A 21,616-nucleotide genomic window follows, 5' to 3' on the forward strand; every position below is an offset into this window, starting at 1 on the left:
GACCTGTGACAACCAAAAGTAATCAGTTTATCCTTGACTCCAAGTAAAAGTTAATGCCAAATTTGAAAAATTCCCTCAGGGTGTTCTTGAGATTACAGGTTCATGCGAATGGGCTCGGACAGATGGACAAATTGAAAACAAAATGTAGCATAGTCCTAAAAATGTGGCATAGTTCTAAAATACCTGACTTAACTTAGCATAGTGAACTAGGATGTTCTACATCAACTTACTCTGCCTCAGTTGGGTTTCTAGCTGGTTTATGTCTGCATTATGCACTTAACAAAAAGCTGATGTTTGGAAAAAAAAACAAAAAAAAAACAGTTTCTTCCTCTTCCTTTATTTCTAACACCTGTTCAAGGTTTGGCTTTGACAAAAACCTGAAATTTGAAGTGAGTAACACTTAAAAAACGCTGTCTTGAGCTCTGCTGTGGCCTTTTTAAGAGACGAAAAGAGCTGTGTGCTCAAACGAGCCCACATACTGAAATGGACGTAGTAAAATACATTACATTATGATTTATGGCAGATTTGCTCTTTGTGTGGAGACTCTGTCCTGTCCATCAGCACACTGATGTGCTCATAAACACAGCACACCTGTCCTCAGTAAGCTTGTCCATCAGTCCAGCAATTAAAACATATGATTTAGATCTTTTAATGTTTTTTATTCTGATTTAAGCCAGTGTTGTCCTGCTCATTGTGCTCTCCCCAGCTTCAATCTCGTGTGTGTTTCTATCATCTGCAGCACGGCCCTAATCACAACCAGGTGCCTCCGATTCAAATTAACATATGGTTCTAACTTTCCCCCTATTTTGACAAATGCATACCTGGGTTGCTGACTAGTAAAACCGTAAAATGAATTCTTCTTTTTTTCATGATTCACAACACATGAGGATGGTTGAGAGAGCAAGGTGGAACAGAGCTGAGAATGATTTCACCTTGCATGCAACCCTCCTCTGCTGGTAGTGTGTACCATGATACATGACCGGGATCACAGTTATTAGAGGCAGGACATATTGTACTTGGCTGATCCAATTTTTTTCATAACTGTGATTTGGGTTATTGGTTGCTTTTGAAGAGCACAACAGCACACGAGCAGAGAGGCTTTAATGTGATATTTTCATGATCTGCAGCTGCAGTTAACCACGTATGTTCAAAAAACTACAGATTGTGTCTTCACCAGCTGCCAGTGGCACAGAGAGGAGAGAGTGTGAGTGTCACAGGTGTGGCAGCAGGGCACTGAATACAGAGTACTCATGTTCATCAATTTTTCAGGTGAGGAATGGAACAATGCAAATGTTTTCAAGTTGCAAGTAAGTCTCCAGTCAGGACCAAGTCAAGGGAGTTCAGTCCTCAAGTCAAAAAAAAGGAAATTCCCTGAATTTAGTCCTTGTTCAAGGCAGTTAATTCCTGCTTCTAGATAGTTAAGTCCCTTGTCTAATCCCAAGTCAAAACAGTTAAGTCCACAATCTAGTCCTAGGTCAAGAAAAATAAATCCCAAGTCTAGTCCCAAGTCAAGACAGTAAAGTGTCAAGTCAGATTTTAAGTCATGATGAGTCCAGAGTCTAGCCCCAGGGAAATTTAGTCCCTAGTCTTGTCACAAATAAAGAGAGTTAAGTCCAAAATCAAATCCCAAGTCAAGATAGTTAGGTCCCCAGTCTAGTCTCACATCAATACAGTTAAAACCACATTCTACTCCCAAGTCAAAAAAAGGGCCAAGTCAAATTATGGTCATGACAGTTGAGTCCAGAGTCAAGTCCCAGATATTTAAGTCCCTTGACTCTCAAATCAAGACAGTTAAATCCAGAGTGAAGTTTTATTTAAGAAAGTTAGTCCACAGTCTAGTCCCCCAGTCAAGAAAACTAAGTCCCTGGTCTTGTCCTAGATTAAGACAGTTAAGTGACAAGTCAAATTCTAAGTCAAGACAGTTGAATCCAGAGTCCAGACCAAAGAAAAGTAAGTCCCTAGTCTAGTCCCAGACAGACCAATTCAAGACAGTCAAGTCCACAGTCTAGTCCCAAGTCAAGACAGTCTAGTCCCAGATCAAGGTGGTTAAGACCTGAGTCAAGTCTCTTGTCAAGACATTTAACTCCTGAGTCATGTTTAAGACTGTAAAGTTTTGAGCCCCAAATCCAAAATCAGGTCCTTAACTTTGTGTTTCAAGTCCTTAACAAGTCCAGTTTGTTCCACATTTACAAGCTACACCTAAAAATGAGATTGGCAGAAGATGATTTGAAATCTTGATTAAAAATGGATCTAAAAACATGAGACTAACAACTGTTGACCCCCTAACATACACATTATATTACGCTTTATTTTTATAAGCTATTCAATCACAACACTAAAGATCCCGATTTAGAGCTTTGAGGTTAATAAATATATATGTATTTATAACACACTGACTATGATATAAGTAAAAATTGAAATGGGAGATTAATTCACTTCATATCCTTTGTCTGGATTTTTCTCTGTTTTTTTTTTTTTTTTTTTATCTTGGGGCTTGGAGTCATTCCATGTCAAAAAGCTTAAGTCAAAGTGAATTTAAATTCAATGTCTTTTTATCAGCTGACTTGGGTTTGAATCACTTTAGTATTAGTCTATAACTCTACTATATCATAAAATAAGAGACTGACAAATTAAGTACAGCTTAGCTGAATGCAGCAGCAACTCCTATGTGTTTAGGCACATTAAACTAATGCTAATATGACAAATCAATTTGTATGGATTAACCACATCTCATTGTTGCAGCTTAACTTTGTCATTTAGGCTGAAACGGTTAGGCTAAGAGTGATTTTACATAAAAATCAAAAGTGCATGTGGCCGCTTAAAGCTGTGCCAATGAAAGCAACAGTAGATGACTAACAGCCGAGGGCAGTGCTGATGATGACAGACCCATATGTGAAACAATTATAAGATGGACTAAGATGTCTCTTTTATTGATATTTATGTCAGGGTGTCAGGCAGTGTTATTAAAAGGTTTGAGGGGGAAAAAGGTTGTATAAACCACTAAAACATTTTCACAAACTAAAATAGCTCCTGTGGGAATATTTGACCTTGACTCTCTGCAGTGCCGATTCACATAAATGCCATACATGTGATCGATATCAGAGAATGATCCGGCGCTGTCTTTTCTTGCTTCCTTTTTCTCTCGGGTCTGGAATGCGCTCCTGCTCTCGCATCTGAGCCATGAGCCGGATCAGAGCTGTATATTGTGTTACTGTTTTCATTTCTACCGTGAGGATTTCTCTCCTTGGTAAAAATTCACCGCCCAAAGCTCTTGTATCCACAATACAACACCTGGAAAAAGAAACTCTTCATTAATCTCCGCAGCCCCTAAGAATCTGTGGTTTTAAGCACTCCTGTTTCCAAACCACATGTGAGGCGGCACAGCGGCTGGTCGGCAGAGCCTTTGTTTTAGAATAACTCTGGGTTATTTTCAGGTCATTGTGGGCGAGTGGTTTCTTAATTGAATTTCTAAGCGTTTTGTTTAATATGCCACCGTTAAAAAGGGCTCTAAAAATAGCTCAGTGGATGCAATGACCTAATCTTTTCCGGAGTTTGGAGAGATAGATAATCCTAGACAGTTTTTATCTCTCCGACTAACAGCTGATGAATGAATTATTGCAGCGGAGAACAGATTAGATCACTGTCAGTGTTGTTCTTAACTTAAGAGTTCTAAATCACATGTTAGTGCTCTGATTACTGATACCTCTGAGAACATGTAGTATGTTTGATAAACTGTATGGACTTTGTTTTTCCTGTGTCTCCCTCAGTGTGTGTGTTACTGTATCCACATTAATTCCAGGGAAGCTTTTAAAGCTTTAACAATAAATACGGCTGGTATCTGTGGTGACAGATGAAAGAGGGCACTCCTTTAATTGCCTGCCTTCGTGAAGACTCTAACGAATAATGAAAACTTTGAATGGAAGCTTCCGAAGTAAGCCCTTTAATTCCGTCTATATTACATTTGTCCTTGCTTATATCCACAGTGCATATTAGCGACAATCACGGAAACTTTAATAGCTGCCCAGCTGAGTTTTTGTTTCCAGTGGACAGCAGCTTCAAATCTGAAAATCCTTTTCATAACAATAAAAGCCATGAAATCATAATAACATCTATTTCCCCTCACAAAAACTGTCCAAATGTGAGTCGGCCAATGAGATTACACAATGCTATTTCTTCTGCTGCCTAAATATGGAGCCCCAGTTTGTTTCATACATTGTGTGCGTTATACAACTGCATCACTAATTTGGGAAATGAATTAGTATTTTAAAAAAACTCATTGTCATTATTTTTAAATGTCATCATTGTGATTTTCATAATTTTGCTATTTAACCATACACGCTACCGTTTACTCAGCTTTACAAGGCTGAAAATGCTATCTACTTAACCAGCTAACTAGCTAGGCTTTGTTTTGAGCTTGGATTATTAATTGGCGTCTAAGTGGAGAGCCAGTGTTAGCATTATTTGCTAGTTCATTTTACCTACTGCTGATACAGAATACGACTGTAGAGAGTTGTGTGTCTTTGAAGAGAACATCTTCAGAGTGAAAATGTTGTCAAGTTGTTTCTTATTAAGTAGCTACCTGCTGCTGTGATGCTTCCTTGTTATCTACTTGCACATACAATGAAGCTTATTAAGCTAAATATAAAGATGTCCTTTACAACATGTGTGTAAATCAGCAGCTTCTCGTTGGTTGTTGTTAATGTGGCTAACAGTGGCTTTCTGGCAGTGATAGCCAAAATTAATGAAGTTTTTGACCACGTTGTGGTTGCAGAAACAAGCTATGAACACAGCATTACTTATTACAGTTTACTAACCAAACATATTTACAAACAGCCACCACCTCCTGAAGGAATTATCAGGCCTGCAGGAAGTGTGTCAAAATTTTAAAGCTAGTTTGACATAGTGGCCAAACAGTGGAATTGCAACTTCTGGGTCCATCACATGATTCCATTGGGGCCCAAAACATTTTTCTGATAGATCCATATGGTCCAGTTACCAAAATCTAGTAAAGTCATATGTTTAAATCATGTTGAAGTTAGCAGAGGGCTAAAACCGAAGTCCGTTCAGCTGTCAAAGTCTCTAGTGTGTGTGCTATATGGGCCCAACGATGCAGAAGATGCAACTAATTTTACACCAGGAAAGTTGAACTTTTTAGGTTTCATGCAACACTGACCAATTTTCAAAGTCTCATGATTTAAACATTTTATCCCAATTCACGTTAGGGTAAGACTATAAAGGAAGTTAGCCAATATTACCAGCTGGCTTAGTCTCTACTGCACTAAGATCTCGGTCATTTCATACCAGGGAGTGGAACTGTACTGACTTCATGCTGCACAGAGCAACTTTCATAGGAATGAACGGGGCCACGCCTCTATAGCAGTATCCAGTTTTCTTTATACATTCATGGTCTGTCTGCTGCTGAGCATTACTGTGGGGTGTTCAGCTTTATTGCTAAAAAACAACATGCCAAAAGAGTGAACCAAAACAAAGTTGCAAGCTAGAAAACTGAAAGTGGCTATAAAGCACCAGAGAGCTGAAGGAAACTGCAGAGTCAGGTGATAATTATCTGGTGATAATTATCTTTGGTTCGTTAGTACAAGTGACCCCTTTCACATACAAGAAGTCATGTGATCCAGTTCTGATATAAAGATACAAATTATAGCTACTTTAAGTGAGGCAGGGGGTGTGTCATTAGTATCAAGTTATGGGAAGTTACATGAAATCAAGTGCCATAAGGGAAAAAGTGCAATTATAAGATGAAACAGACTTGAAATTATGTTTTTGAATTAAAAAAGCACTATTTAATTAGAATGAACTCCAGTTAAGCTCTACTACGAATGTAGAAATTAGGAAACAACATTTCAGAAATATGTGGCATGTTAGTATAACGTCTCTCTCTTAAAGGCTATAAATAGAACTAAATAATACTCCCTATATATACACATTTTTTTCACTATTATTCATGTGCTTATTTAGTTCTTAATTAACTATTCAGTGCTCTTAAAACAAAACACTTTGGAGTCCATACCAGAGAAATGCTGTATAGTGAAATGCTGTCTGGGAGGTGAGACTCTCCAACAAGCAGCCGTTTTGTCATCGAGGATCACAGAGACACGGCGATGCATTCTCAACGGTGACCTCATCCTCCTAATTTCTTGTCAGTGATCGAGGGCAGCAGCAGAACACACACGCTCACTTACAGATTCATCAACATAAACGCCAACATGACCACCTTTTACTTCAGTGGAAGAGCCCATGACTAAGAGTTGCTTGCACTCCACACAAGGGCCTGCCATCTCTCTGCACTACAACAGCCGTGGCCTGTATTTATATTAGCTGCAAAGCAATTTTAACTGTACATTCCAGATAGGTGAACAGCACTTGGCCCAGGCAGGCGAATATTTCAAAGCTTACAAGCAAAAAAAAAAAGAAAAAAGAAAGAAAAGAAAATCAGCGATCAATGTCCAGTCAACAGAGCACTTGGCATGAGGACGTGCGCTGCTTTTTGCAACAAAGGTAACAGATTTATTTATGTGTCTGAGCTCACAGAACCCTGGTATACCTTTCAATAAGTTTTACTGTAGTAAATATGAAACCAATTACAAACTTGGGTCGGCACTACAAACAGTCCCTTTTTTTTTAACCTTCCTCTTGAATACAAGTATTTATTTCATGCTCTCCCATTTGGTTTTTCATCACGTCACACAGACTGGTTTGATAAATAATAAATCTGTTTACTGCCCATGTGGACTGAGGTAATATTTGCCCTCAGAAATGTTCTATCCATCAACTGATCTTCGTCTCGGGGCCTGTTGCTCTCGGCTTCGCTCAGATGATGAATGAACATGTGAGTAATTTCACGGATGAATTAGGAGCTAAAAACAACAGCAGGAAAGATCGGCACACATTCCACCTGTTGCTAAAACGCAGGTTTTTGTTATGGCGTTGAGGTTTAATTCTGATCGAGGTAAAGATAGAACGCCTGGCAGGTCTGCAGAAAACACTTTTGATAATGAGAATAGCAAGGTAAACATTTGTGTCTATCTATATTTACAGAGCAGGCCGTTCTTATCATGTCTACAGTAATATCTCTTCATTATGTTCATTTAAAATGCTTTTTTCTACTGAACTAAGTTCAAATTTTAACCACAGGCATGGAGTTAAAGCTCTTGTGCAATGCATGATTGTCTATAATCAGACAGCTAAGTTAATTTCCTCTGATGAAAATCAGTCGGTTTGGAAGCACAGCGCTACACAAACAAGTGTGCAGCACCGATGTTAAGCTGCGTGAAATGATCAAGTGTTGGGCTGATCATGTCTATCAGCATCACGGACTAATCTCCTCCAGATGAGAGTAATCTCCACAACTCTGGCCACCATCAAATCAGTGTGGAATCCACAAGGTGCTGCACGAAAAAGCCAGACTGGAGCAATAACAAGTGTTTTTACTGCAGGTGTTAGAGAGTCCCGGGCTGCCAAGCAGCGTTCTTACCCACTCGGACCTCTCCTCCACTCTTATTTGACTAAATGAAAAGAGCGTTGCCCAGATTTGTATCAGGTACATCTAAGTTTTCATGTTAAACCCGGCAAGGAATTACAGGGGTGCTGGGCCACCTTCAACTGAGCAGTTGAAATGTTACCCAATCAACATGTCTGATGTGAGGCCAGTGAAGTCTGATTACGTGTTTGCTGAAACTTCTTCAATAAAGTGTTAGACCAAACGGCGATCACAGACTGAGTTATGAGACAAACTGATCAATCAGTGCAACTTTAGAATTTGTTTTTTTTTTCCCTGCCATTTTTCCTGTCTACTCCTATGATGGTAAATAAAAAATATTTTCAGAAGGATTTTTTTATTGATATAAAAATGAAAAAGAGGAGTACTTGAGGAGTACTGCTCTTTCCAAAAGTAGCAGTCCTTGGAAGTGTAAGTGTGAAGAAGTAACACCTCTGATGGCAAAATTGTGTTACTGATGCCATCATGTGGACTCTTATTCAGACTCCTGTAAAGCTCTAGCAATCTTATACCAAGGATATGTACATGTTACAAAAGTCTATGAACAAAACAAAAACACAATTTCTGAAACAGGCATCTTTCACACAGAAAGCACAGATACCAGCTCTCAACATTTAGTGCTGGCAAAGAACCAAGCCTGAAAGTCTTCTGTGCTCAGTGTAAACTCAGCCACTGCATCTGTCCCTCTGTCTCACAAAGATACACGCACGCACACACGCACGCACGCACGCACGCACACACACACACACACACACACACACACACACACACACACACACACACACACACACACACACACACACACACACACACACACACACACACACACACACCTTTAGTGAAGGCTCTGAGGTTTAATGTGTTGAAGATACTGAGAGGAAAGCCTCCAGGCTGGTACAGGTAGTCAACAGGGAGCCCAGCACTGCACTGGCCACGCTTACATGCACACTAATAATCAACTACTATTCCATATATGAAAATATTCTCAATTTCATGCAGATCATGTCAACACTATAATCCATTTGAATATTGTGAGTCAGGCCTTTTTCTGAATGTGGCATTTTCTGATTGAGACATGTAGAATACACAGATAATATTTGTTTTTTAATAGCATTTTTAATCGACGTGTATTCATCTGAAAAAGTGTCTCAACTGAAAGAGGAAGGCTGTGTTTGCACAGTCTAATAATTTCGCCAGCAGGGGAAAACTTTGAAAAAAATACTGTTTTAATGCAAAGAATCAAAATGAGATGCAGCTCCAGCTGCTTCACTTTGCCATGTTTTCCTGTTATAAACGACATGTTAGGGCACGTTAATCTGTGTATGCAGGGCTGCATGTAAATAGGAATATTAGTGGAATTGACAAATTTAATTATGTTGAGAATAGAATTAGCCTTTTGTGTTGCACAAAAACTGCGATAACCTTATTTTCCTGTATGATAGCTATGGCCCTAATCACAGAAAATGTGTATTACTTATTCATGAGTCCAATTTCTATGTTTCTAAATGGGGATTTAAAGTCCCCTCCACACTGACTGGAATTAAATTCTGGGGAAGCAGTAATGTTCTTATTCTTTTTTTATTTTATGCATTTCTAGTCACCTAAAAATGGTCAAATTTATATATGATCGCTATGCACCTAATTGCACACCACAACATTTGCAGTTATTATTAACTTTAAATGGAATGAATTTTTACAACATTTGAGTCTTAACTGAGAATAACCTACCAATACAGTTGTATTTCTTATAAACTGTCTTTAAACATGGCTATTTTTTATCAGTAAAACGTTCCTTCCTTATCAAGAACATTTATAATTGTTAAGCACTGTAAAAACATTATTGGAAGGGAGGAGGTGTTGGAAAAGGGGGGAGGGTTGTGTCGTTTTTCTTTTTGCTGCAGAGTGGACTGAATGTTTTGATGGAGCAGGAGTAAGAGTTTTATTTCATTTTTTTTTTTTATTTTACCCTTTCCAACATTATTATATTTTATCACAACAAATAAATCAATAAAAAAGGGAGAACCCAGTGACTTAGACAAAAGTCAAGGGGAGGGTCCAGAGGAAATATTAATAATACTATTGAGGGCCTCGCTTTTTAAAATAATTGAAACATAAGATCTAACCTGGCACCAAACCCCAATAACTTTCATACAGTCCTTTATGTTTTTATTTTAAAAACTAATGATGTATGTTATACAAGCTTTTTCAATTTGAACCTAAACCTTCATGTTGATATTGGCCCAAAAATCCATTATTGTTGATAATATTAGAACCTTCGGTACATACTGCATGTCTACTGCATTCGTATGCAGTAAATGAGGAAAAAGTCACAGTGTCAGTAACGGTCTTATCTTACATTCATGTTTGGACTGTTTGGCAGGAACATGAGGAGCCACATTCTGGGCTCCTCACTTGTTTTGTTTCTCTTGTCCCTGACGTCTAACGGGCGGATTTGAAGAATAAGGCGATTAAATGAATGGCTGAATTTGAGGAGATTCCAGTTTATGTTCATCTGCCTCTTCAATTACTCTCACTCCCGCGCCACACATGACATCATGGAAAACTTTGTAGGGTCTAGGAGTGCAGGGGGAAATGCTGTGTGTTGCTCTCGCTATCCTGAGAGTCGGCTTGGGGATACATCGGTCTAAAAATACCGATTGAAATCACAGGATTCCTCGGATACTTTCACCTTCAGCCCTGTGATGCGAGTGGCATTTAAGCCCAGTTGATTTGGGCTGTGAAGCTAAGAAGCAGAGATATTTCAGAATGGATTAATCGTCAAACGAATTCAAAAAAATGTTCAAACAACCTTGTTTTATCTGGCCTGCGGACTTTCTTGGCAAAGATGTGTGACTTGCATTCTTACCTGTTTACCTGCTGTGTGTACGTTGGCTGAAATTATACTCTTGATTTGGGATTTTCTCCTAAAGTTTTAAACATGAAGCAGTAATTCTTGAATTAAGTCGAGGTGAGCTTGTTCGTGTTTTATTCTCTGCTTTTTTAACTGATTTAGACAACTTCATCAATCATCTGAAGCCTGTAGTCCCTGAAACTGAATGTCCAAGACAACAGCTATCCTCATGCCTGAACCTGCAGCTAATTCACAGTCAGCTGGATAATGACTTTTGTATTTCGAAAGCCATTGCTGCTAAAATTAGGACTTTCAAGATAACAAGCAAATTATTGATATGTCTTTATAGTCCTATTACATACTTATTCCAAAAAGAGTACAATCTTTATATATAATTGATTAAGTTCTACAATAAAGTAGAATTAGGACAATCAAAATGAATAGCGCACAATCCATACAGTTTTCACTCCAGCAGTTTTTGTACGATTTTTAACCCTGTATACAGTAAGTTTCAACTGGATATAGATATTGTATGTTGTCATTGATTGTTAATATACTTTTGTTTATGTCTTTCTTTTGTAGTGTTTGATCAGCAGTGTGTGTATCTGTATTCTGAACACTGTTCATGAAACTGTGTATAAATATGTTCAGGCCTCTGGAAACTTCTCTCTGAGCCAATCCAAATGTTTGAGATACTACAAGCAACATTCAAACAAAAGCTTCAAATTGTTGTCAGTGTATTGGAAACAGAAAAATGGTAACTGACGTTAAAACATGAAAATGTTTGACAGAAAATCTTTCTATTGTGAAGAATGGACTTTTGTATACAGTTTGACTAAAAACATTTGCTTAAATTATACTTGAGTCCATTTCTTAAATTACAGATAAATTACAACAGCAAGATTGATCAATGAATGCATTATTAAAATGAACAATTTAATCTTTAAAGTTTGATGTGCTTCGTGAGATTCTTTTAATGCTCCTGAAAAACTTGTTTTAAATCTTGTGTATTTTTTTTGTAATATTAAATTTCCATCACTAAAAAAGCTTCAATCAAAGTTACAGCTCAAAAAAACATTGCTACATATTGTTTTTTTGAAGAATGTCACAAAACTCAACAGTGTTGACGTGGTTAGATCAGATTTGATTGACAGTGTCTGGCAACAATGGCAAAAAACTAGTACCCGATACTGTTAGGAACATTTGCTGAACTCTGATTAAAGCTTGGCTGTAATTATAAAATAATGCACCATATTCAACAAGGTTTCCCACACATTCAGTTATTTGTGGCAGCCTGCCACAATCAAAACCACCACTGCCACCGCATATTGATTTTATAGTTTTGGAGCTGCACTATACCACACTCTCGGAGCACAGACCGCACTCTGGGCACAGACGGAGCAGCAGAATACTAGGCGCATTGAAAGTGAAACTTAATCGTTATTTGCGCTAGGTCTAAAAGTTTGCTTTTACTTGCCTCTGCAGCAGCTCCCAGAAGAACTATCTGCGCCACAACAAAAACTTCACATACTACTGCTGAAGAAAGAAACTCATGAAGAGTTCCGACTGCTCTGCATTTACGGATCCACAAGAAACGTTCAAATTTGGAGAGAGGACACAGGTTGATTTAAAAAAAAAAAAAGGGGGATGAACATAAATTTTTTTTTTTTTTTTAAAGTTTACTGAAATCACCACTAGCCTTGTCAGCTACCACAACACATACATTTTTTAAAGATTTTTCCCCCCTTTTCGCCTTTATTCAGTTAGGACAGCTCAAGTGTGAAAGGAAAGAAAGAGGGGATGACATGCAGCAAAAGGCCAATGTCGAGGTCGAACCCGCGGCCACTGTAAAGAGGACACAGCCTCTATACATGGGGTGCCTGCTTTACCAGGTGGGCTACTAGGCACCCCGAAACACCATTATTTCAGTTCTGTGGAAAACAATAGTTATGTATATTGCCATATCCCAGCAAAAGTTGTTGCTCAACTACTGTGCTTAGGATCAAAAAATATGTAGCACTGCACTTTCTCTCTAATTCATCACTTACAAATGTAAAAAAAAGTGGAAAACTAAGGTGTCATGTACGCTATATCAGAGTTTGTGAAAAAGTCACAGTATGAAATAAAAAAAGTCATAGTTGTATAGTCCTGTGTGGCCCTCAATAATATACTGTGAGTTTCTAAAAGTGTTCTCTCCCAGACCTCCCTGGAGGATTGAGTTGGAACCCCCCTAATATTAAATAGGTGATTTACGGCTCTGGATTAAAGCAGGGATGTAAGTGACATTAACTACAAAGCAGTTAAAGGAGCACAAATAGGAATATCTCTCCAACCGAAAACTCAAACAGGTCTAAAGCGTGTGTTCATATAAGACTTAGTGCTCATAGGAAGGAGTTCATTAAGGAAATAGGTTTTGAGGACTTTTAAGTGAGCCATTGTGAAGCTGCAGTAAATGTAGCTTTCTACAGCCATACTGCAAAAGCAGCAAGTAGCATCATATGATCAGTGGACATTGAAGATGTAAGACAATTTGATCAGGCTAACATCACAGCTCCCTCGATAATTTAAAATTGAGAACTTACCGTTTTGGCCCTCTGTTGATGGCAGCTGCTTCTTCACTATGTGGCTTCTCGTCTCCGTCAGCTGTGTGGCATCTCTATGACCCTGTGTAGCCCTCTGCAGGTGTCCAGGACACTGTCTGTCCTCTGGACCATTGACCAGGACCTCAGAGCATTTCACAGCATTCATGGCCCACACTTCACTCCCCGGTAGATGACATCTCGACACGGGTCACCTCAACTCCCCTTTCAGAAAGAACAAGACCCAATGAGAGAGCATACTCTGCACCATCAAAGTGAGAGCACTTGACTCTGACTACTACCTTAGTCAGCTGTAGCAGTTTGAAAGCCAACATTAATTGAGTTTGAACTAGCATGAAAGACACAGCAAACCGCCATTTGAATGTTTGCATTTCAAAAAACCTCGGCAGTGCCGTGAGCTGGAGTGAAGCCATGTTAGTGTTTGCAGCATACAACGCGAGTTCCAGATTTTGTATTGTTTCTTTTCAGAGGTCCATCTCAGCCCGGGCAGACCGCAGAGCGCGTGTCTGTTTGTTTACAGAGCTTTAAGCCCACTTTCAACTTCACGGATGCATCCCTCCATCAGCTGCCACTATCCTCCGCTGCTGCCAACTTATCAATTTACACAATTTACAAAGAGCAGACCTTCCTACCTCCTGAGCAAATATTAAACACATCTACTCTGTGGATTCAGTAGCTTAGAGAGCCCCCACAAGGTGTCGATGTGAAAAATGAGCCTCTTACTCAGATCCAAGACAAGCCAAGTCTTCTGTGCAGCCTGTCTACGCTCCACATACTACATCATCTCCTGAGGCCTGCACCATAGGGCACCACAAACATACATTACTGTTTTCTTTAATAAGCTGTGTTTGGAGAACCACTCATATGCTTACAGGACAATAAAACTCATAAATGTATGTAACGGCCTATGAAAATAGTTTTTTAAAAAAGCTCCTTCAGTAGGTTAGGTGACTGTTTAGGCTGTAGTTTTACTTCAGAATCTTTATATCAAGAAAAATAACATTTTGAGATCAAACAACCTAGACTTACACTATGGTTGGGCCACTGTGAAAATTTTCAGACCGGTTTGATATTAAGCCAAACACCAGACCGGTAAACTGGTCTGGTGTTTGGCTTCTGGTGTCTGGTATCTAACTATCACATAGTACTACATTACATTAGACCTCTCTGTCCAACCTGAATCTATTAAATGTGCACTTCAATCACTTAATGTAAATAAACCACATAGCTATCATATTCCTGCTTGTAACGTTACTTTTGAAAGCAGAAAACATGTCTTCTATTGTGATATTTACTGGAAATTACACATAATATGTCCAAAATCCAAAAACGTTAGCCTAGTTTTTTTTTTTTTGAAGAGTTCGTCATTTACTTTAACATAAACTTTCAGCTTCCTAGCAATCTCCCTCCAGCCAGCTGACACTGTTAAGGTTTTTGTAGTGAAAAAAGTAGGTTTCGTAGAAATATTTCCTCATTTCAACCCTCTGCCACTGCAGCGCTTTCAAAGCAAGTGACAGGAGTAAAAAGTAACATAGCATCCAACAAAAGTTCAGCTCACACACCTGCAGCCAGTAAGGAGATCTGTTGTCAGCTTTAAATCCAAAATGTTGCTATATTGGTGCAGTTTTAGTCTTTTAATAGAATAACTGTGTGGTCTCTCTCATCACCCCAGAACGTGCAATACTCTCCCCTCTCCCTCCTCTGCTTAAATTTCAGCTCACTCATGTTACCACCACTGGTTGCCTCGGCTCGGTGGCAAATTACACAACCTGTGTTACACTTGTTGCTTCATTAGTAAGTTTACAAAGATATTATTCATTAATCACACTGTCATATTGCTCATTACTAATGCAGTTTGAGTTGGACTTAGCACAGTGACTTAGGCTACTTTTATAATTGCCAGAGCATGACATAATGACACAAATTTCAGTTCAGCCGGTTCACATAAATCAGACCTGGATTGAATGGACCACCATGTATACCTCATCCAACGTGTTATACTGTACAGTGTACTGCAAATAAAGTGTCTCAAAAACTGTAAAGCCCACTATAAAAAGTCAAAAGGCATTTACAGACAATTCAATTCAAAGGACTCCCTGAGAGGAACTACTTACTAGAGAAGTCCATCAGAACTACATACCATTAAGGGCTTTTTTCTGTTTGTGTTTGCACCCTGAACAGGAACGCTGAAGTGATGTAAGAACACTATTTCTGCAGTTTTGTTGTATTTCCACCATTGCATTTATGCCCAGTAAAGTCTGTATTTTACTTACTACCATATTTCCTTTCATTTTTGAATACGTTGTTATTGGTTTTTTTTTAAATGATGATTCCTGGCTAGCACAGGAAATAAATATAATGTCATTAAAACACTGGATTTTTACGTTGGACAGACATAACATTTTGGTTGTAATGATAACTGGTCTTACAATACTTTAAATATCTAATGACTTTAGAAATTTACATGGGGACATTAACATGATGACATTTTGCAGAGGGTTTTGTTCTTCATACCTTATGACTAAATGTCATCATTCTTTATCTAGATGATGCATGAGATGTTCAAAAGACATTGGATTTTGGTTACTTCACAACACAACTTGAAACCAAAAAATATCAACATCATCTGTATATTCTGTCAATATTCTATGTCAAAATGACCTTGATTTTAACTGTTGTTCTGACATTAAATTCTGGTCAACCAAAGTCACAACCTAAATTCAACCAAATGTCAATGTCTAACAAAGTTGTCGGCCAGCTGGGTTGCCGGTGCTGCATATGTTTAACCAACTACTGTACACTTATGTCACTCAAGGCTGCTCTTGTTCTTATATCAATAAAAAGTCCTTACTTTCAAAAAATGCTCAATGCATTTCTAAGTGCATAACAGTTGTATCAAAAATCTCAACCAAAGTGAAAATTGCTTCCTTGGCCCTTTTCACCCTGGCCTCACTTGCTTCCCAAGTAGCCTAAAATTAACGTCATAAATCTGATGACTCATGAATGATACGCTTGGGTCTCTCTTCCAAATTGGGCTGATTCCACTGGCCAAAAACTAGCCAGTGTGTTATGAACTGGAGGTGATTATCAGTCCACCAAAAAACCTAGTGCAATCTGGCAGCCATACAAAGGCCAACAGCAGCCCAGACTCCACATGGTACCTGGGTATCTGCCTATATTCATAATGTCTGGCTCCATTAACTGCCAAGATGGTGGTAAATCCAAAACCCAAATCTAGGATCCAAAACTTCCTTTCAAAAATATTGGGTGACACCCATGTTTTTCTACAGTCTTCTGGTCAAAATCAATAGAGAAGTTAACTGTGTCTGTTCAACAGTGTCCATTAAGCCAAGCACTTTTAGAGACAACCAGCTGTTTGGAGCCTGTGTTGCCAAAGCCCTTCAACATGACCACTGAAGGGTGCGTTATCATCTGAAAGCCCCAGGTTATCTTCAAACCCTCTCAGGACATGAATTTGAACTTCTTCATGTTGCATGGTCTGTTGTAAAAATGCAGAGAAGGATGCCCCGGAAGTTTTCTGGGATTTCAGTCGCCTCTTCTGAGAAACAACGTTGAAGACGCTGCATCTACTCAGGCCATATCTTGACACACAGATTACGTGGAGTGTGGTTGAAGGAACAAAAAGGGGTTGCACGCTATACTGTACATAAACATGAGCCGGGGCAAACAATAACAATCCCATGCATTTACCTCAGAAACAAGACAACAGTTATTGTAAATCATAGTCTGTTAAAAGGCTAGAGGAGACTGGGACTCCTCCGTGGAGCATCAGGAGAACCTCTTTAATGAAGCCTTAACTGATGGGCCTGGCTTAAAAGCCCACCCAGAGTCAGATAGGGCCCTCTCTGACAATTTATACCACAGTGACAACCCCCACTAGGAGAACACTGCCTCACAGACAAAAAGAGGATAACAATAATGATGTTTCATATTGGCTCATACTGTGATAAGTTATCGGTGAATCTGCTGATTTTACGACACAAGATTGAATGAGGAAAAATGCCCATTTACAAAGAGGCTTGAAGGGAAAAGTGTGGATGAGAAAAGAGAAAAGGAAATCTTCAAAAGAAGCAGGTTAAAGCCTGATGCTATCTGACGCAGTGCTGAGTGAATGGTGGCCTGTATCTCTGTGTCCACACAGTAAGAGCCAAGACACGTGGCACTTGGAGCTCCATCAAGATGAGCTGATAGGAGGTTCCACTAAAGAGTTTACCTCTTGTTGATTGCCTCGGCCGGGCCACATGCTTGTTGTATTATCTGTCCCACTCGTCTCAGGATGTTTACGACCCCCTCCTATGTCTTCTGCAATGTGGAATGTTTATCTTTATTACCTGGCACTGTTTAAGTTATTGCTCTCAAAATGTGTGATGTCACACTTAAGGACGCCATGGTATAGATTTTGTCAGTGATGTAGCACAATATGTAGCATACAACTTTTTGAAAGTCTGGCAATGTGTGCAGGGTGTACCTAACCTCTCACCCAAACCAACAGACATCTTGTCTCAGAAACATAGTTAAAATAGATGAGACTGGCCAAAACCAGACTGTTTGAATAAACTTCATTGGCTGAGGGACTTCTTGGACCTATTAATTATGGAGAATGCAACCCCAGCCCTTACAGATTTGTGATAATAAATTAGGTTCCCTGTGGACTCTTATCAAAGATTATGTGAACAAGATCAATCCAAAATTGGGAAAAAATTAACATCAGTGACAAAGTTTACATGTTCTCCCAATGTTAGCATGTAGATACATGTAGCAGTGTGCTTGTAGCTGGTGGATGACTGTGTAAAGCTGCACTTTCTCCAGTTAAAAATCACCAATCAAAGTCTCTAAATAACCACACATGTTCCAGCAGGAATGTGATCTGTAATTGACAAAAATTAACATCAGCAACCAAGATAACATGTTTCTCTAATGTTAGAATGTGGCTATAAATAGCAGTGTACTTGTAGCTGGCAAATGGCTGTGCATAGTTGCACCTTTTCCCTTTAAAACCACCAATAAGGGGCGCCAATAGCTCTCCTCACAGTGACCTTCACCTTTGACCACCAAAATCTCATCAGCTCATCATTGATTTGAAGTGAACATTTGTGCTATATTTGAAGAAATTCCCTGAAAGTGTTGTTGAGGTATAGCATTTACCAGAATGGAATGGACAGACGGACGGACAGACAACCCAATAACATAATGCCTCCATCCATGGATATTGCTGATGCAGAGGTATTAAAAATTAACAAAATTGGCAACCAAGATTACCCTTCATTCTTCCTTGATGTTAGCATAAAGTTTACCTTTATGTAGCGGTGTACTTGCAGCCAGGAAATGACTGTGTATAGCAGAACTTTCTCCTGTAAAAAAGTCCCTGACAAAAGCTTCTAAAGGAATATTATCTGAAATTGGGGAGAAATCAACAACCGCAACCAAAATTACTTCATCCCGACGTTGGTATGGAGCTTAATGTTGCAGTCTAGGCTATGTCATGTAAACACTTGCAGTACCTGGAGCAGACGACCATATAAAAGAATGCACTATGAGTCAGCTTGAAGCCAAGAAAAAATGTGGGAACGAGTATTCAGTATTATTTAGAACGGTTCGAAGCCTTAGGTTTTTGCACAAAGTTTTTTTTTTTTAAATAATAATTTACTTCATTATTTGAAACTTTTGCAAACTTAACAGCAACTTAAAGTTAAGTGTTAAAAAGGGGCGGATGTCTTAAATACCACTAATACCAACACTACATGGGCTTCTTGAAAAATGATTTAAAAATGTACCATTGAAGTTCAATTTGACTTTAAGTACTGTTGAATTACAGACTACAACATGACAAAAAGTTTTCGTGGCGTCATAAACACTGAGGCTATCTCATCTCATTCTTTTGACAATGACATAGTTTGGAAAAATACAGAGGTACTACTTTTAAATCATACGAACACTAAAGGTGGGCTATTGGTTTGTTGTAGTCTACTTCCTATTATAGTATAACAATGCATTAAAATAACATTACAGAATTCTTGTTGCATTCATTTGCAGCTTTACTGTAACTGAGATTTCATCTTATTTAACTTCCAGTATTTTGTGGTGAACTTTTATGCACCTTTTGTTTCTGTTTTTATATTTCCAGCCAGAGATTCACACACTTAGCCTTTACTGAATCTCTTCATCAGTCCTGGCCATCTTTCATTGATAAAGCATTATGGTATGTTTTCTTTCCTTTTGTCTCTTTCCTGCTTCTCTCACACTCTCCGGGGCTTGCTGGCGACCACCAGCCTAGCTGAAGCCCGGCCAAATTTACAGGAGGCTGTCATGGCCAGTGGTATTTATGTTGGGGTTAGTCCAGGATTCCCAACTGATGATTGTGAATTTATGTTGCAATCAATATGGGGGATCCTCCAGCTGAGCTCATTACCATCATCCCCTCTGCTTAACAACATTTGTTTTGTACATTTTAATGGGAGCACCATAATTGGCTGTTTCCAGCTTTGTTAAAGTGCTGTTATGATACAGCTCCACATGTTTATGACTTCCACCAAACTGACCAACACTCTTTGCTGGAATGCTTTTATCATAAAGGCTTTTCTCCAAGACTGAACTCTCCCTCACATCGTTATCAGGCCAAATGGTAATCTCCAATAATTTCAGCATCCAATACTGTACAGTGCATCCTTATGTCTCATGCGGCTTTAATCCAGCTGCATGATAATACTTAGCAGAGTGGAATGTGAGTCTGTATCTGTGATGGGTGACATACTGTATTTGAATGAGACAATGCGCCCCTCACCAGGTCAGAGGTATGCTTTTATCCTCCCTCACTCTGTACTTTGTGCAGCGCTCTGCTCTAACCTGTGCCTTTCCTCACACTGCTGTTGAAACAGGTGGTGTTTCTGGATTTGTTTGAAATTAAATAGACTTGCGAATAATGAAAAGAAATCGGCTTTATGTACATGGCGCTTCACTTTAGACAAGTTGTTATTAAATGATTTTTTAACAGAGGATTTGGCAAGATTTAGATCTTTTGCCATTCTATAATAAACAATGGCATGGCCATAATGAAAATATTTACTTAATTCTCTAAAGTGAGTTATGGCAACTTTGGCCACTAAACAGAGTGTCATGAGTGTTATGGCGTCAGGTGCCACAGTCTGTATAAATACTGCCTGTACACTTGTTTATAGGAAAACCCCCATCTGGCTTCAGCCAACACAGTCAGACACACTGGTGACCCCTTGGATTTTTCGAATGGAAAATATAACAGGACTGTTTGCTGAGCGGGGGGATAGCTGTACGGCAGTCAACTGTCAAGTGACAGACAAGGCAACGTTGTAAAAGACTGCAGGCTCCACATCCCAGAGCCCAGCCCTTTCTCAACCTGTAAACACAGACCCGAGCTTTTGAAGAACTATCCAAAAAAGCCCAGTGGCCTTTTTCATCCCCCATTTACGGGATTTATAAACGATGACAGTGCTCTAGTGCTGTGCAAACTTAGAAGCTCAAGTAGGTAATAATAAGTGAGGGAATTAACAGAAAGCAGAAAGAACGCACCAATGAAAAGGATGTTAAAAAAATGGAAAAAAAAAAAAAATCAGCAGCTTTGAAGAAAATAAACAAATCAATAAGACATTAAGATAAAATGCTGAGCGCTGTCGCTGCACCTTTTCTGCCTCAGCTCATTCTGCGATTTATTATAGGACACAGGATTATTAAGCTTATTTATTTGAAACTGCATTAAACAAGCCTAACATTTTTGTTACTTTTACCTATTTTATGACCAATGTGGTTTAGTCTAGAAGGCCCCTAAAAGCAGCGGGTGACAGTTGATGCATATACAGAGCTGCTGTAACTTATGGCAGATAGAGCGTCGGAGAAAGTTGAAAGGTCAGATGTTTCAAATAAACAAGGAAAGGCTACAATAAATGTTTTTGCTGCGCATTGTGAAAGGCAGGCAACATGTAATAACAGTGGTGGTTTAGTGTTTCAGTGTATGTTCACAGCTCCTCTTAATTATTAAAAAGTGTTTAATTCATTGATATTTATATACAGCAGCACAACTGTGCCCATTTTGAGCAGTATAATGGGGCGTTTTAATAAAATAAAATTTATCTGTGCCAAAATTGAATTTAAAAAAAAAAAAAAAACAGGTAAAAAATCTTATTATTCTTATTAATATTGTCAAAATACACAAAAACTCTGTGAAGTATTTGTATTTGTAAGTTGAATAAAAGACAGCATACATGACCAGGAGCTTGTTTGCATTTTATCCTCATATCTCTTGGCTTTTTTGTTTACCCTCTGGCAGTAGAAAACAAAAGAACCTTTGTGTATGTGGTGATAATCAGATAAAACTGCTCCCTTTAAAAAAAAAAAAAAAAGGTTGTTTTTTTTGTCTGCTAAACATAAACTAAACACGAGACCTGCAGGGAATATAGTTTGCTTCTATGCATTTATAATGCAATGCTAAGACAATTATGACACAAATAGCCTGAGTAAGAAGGTTTACTTGGAATCTGTAAAGGGGTTTTTAAAATACCTGTATTGCTCCCTTTCTTTGTGCTTATTTTTGCCACAAATATCCATGTGTAACTTCAACACATTCTCACTCCAAAATGTCAAATACCAACACTTGATCAG

General features: G+C 38.7%; 1 protein-coding gene across 8 annotated transcripts in view; it reads right to left on the minus strand.

The window, feature by feature from the left end:
* The window catches only part of myocd (myocardin), a 173,889-nt gene that overhangs the window by 62,967 nt on the left and 89,306 nt on the right, over positions 1-21,616 (minus strand). For all 8 annotated transcript variants that reach the window (XM_088070030.1, XM_088070029.1, XM_088070035.1 and 5 more), the window contains exon 4: positions 12,950-13,171. In XM_088070030.1, the coding sequence (XP_087926156.1) occupies positions 12,950-13,115 (166 nt within the window). In that variant the 5' untranslated portion in view covers positions 13,116-13,171. The remainder of the gene's footprint in view (positions 1-12,949; positions 13,172-21,616) is intronic.

Source organism: Plectropomus leopardus, chromosome 19, assembly GCF_026936395.1.
Source record: "Plectropomus leopardus strain MGB_pleo_1.0 chromosome 19, ASM2693639v1, whole genome shotgun sequence".
Taxonomy (NCBI): Eukaryota; Metazoa; Chordata; class Actinopteri; order Perciformes; family Serranidae; genus Plectropomus; species Plectropomus leopardus.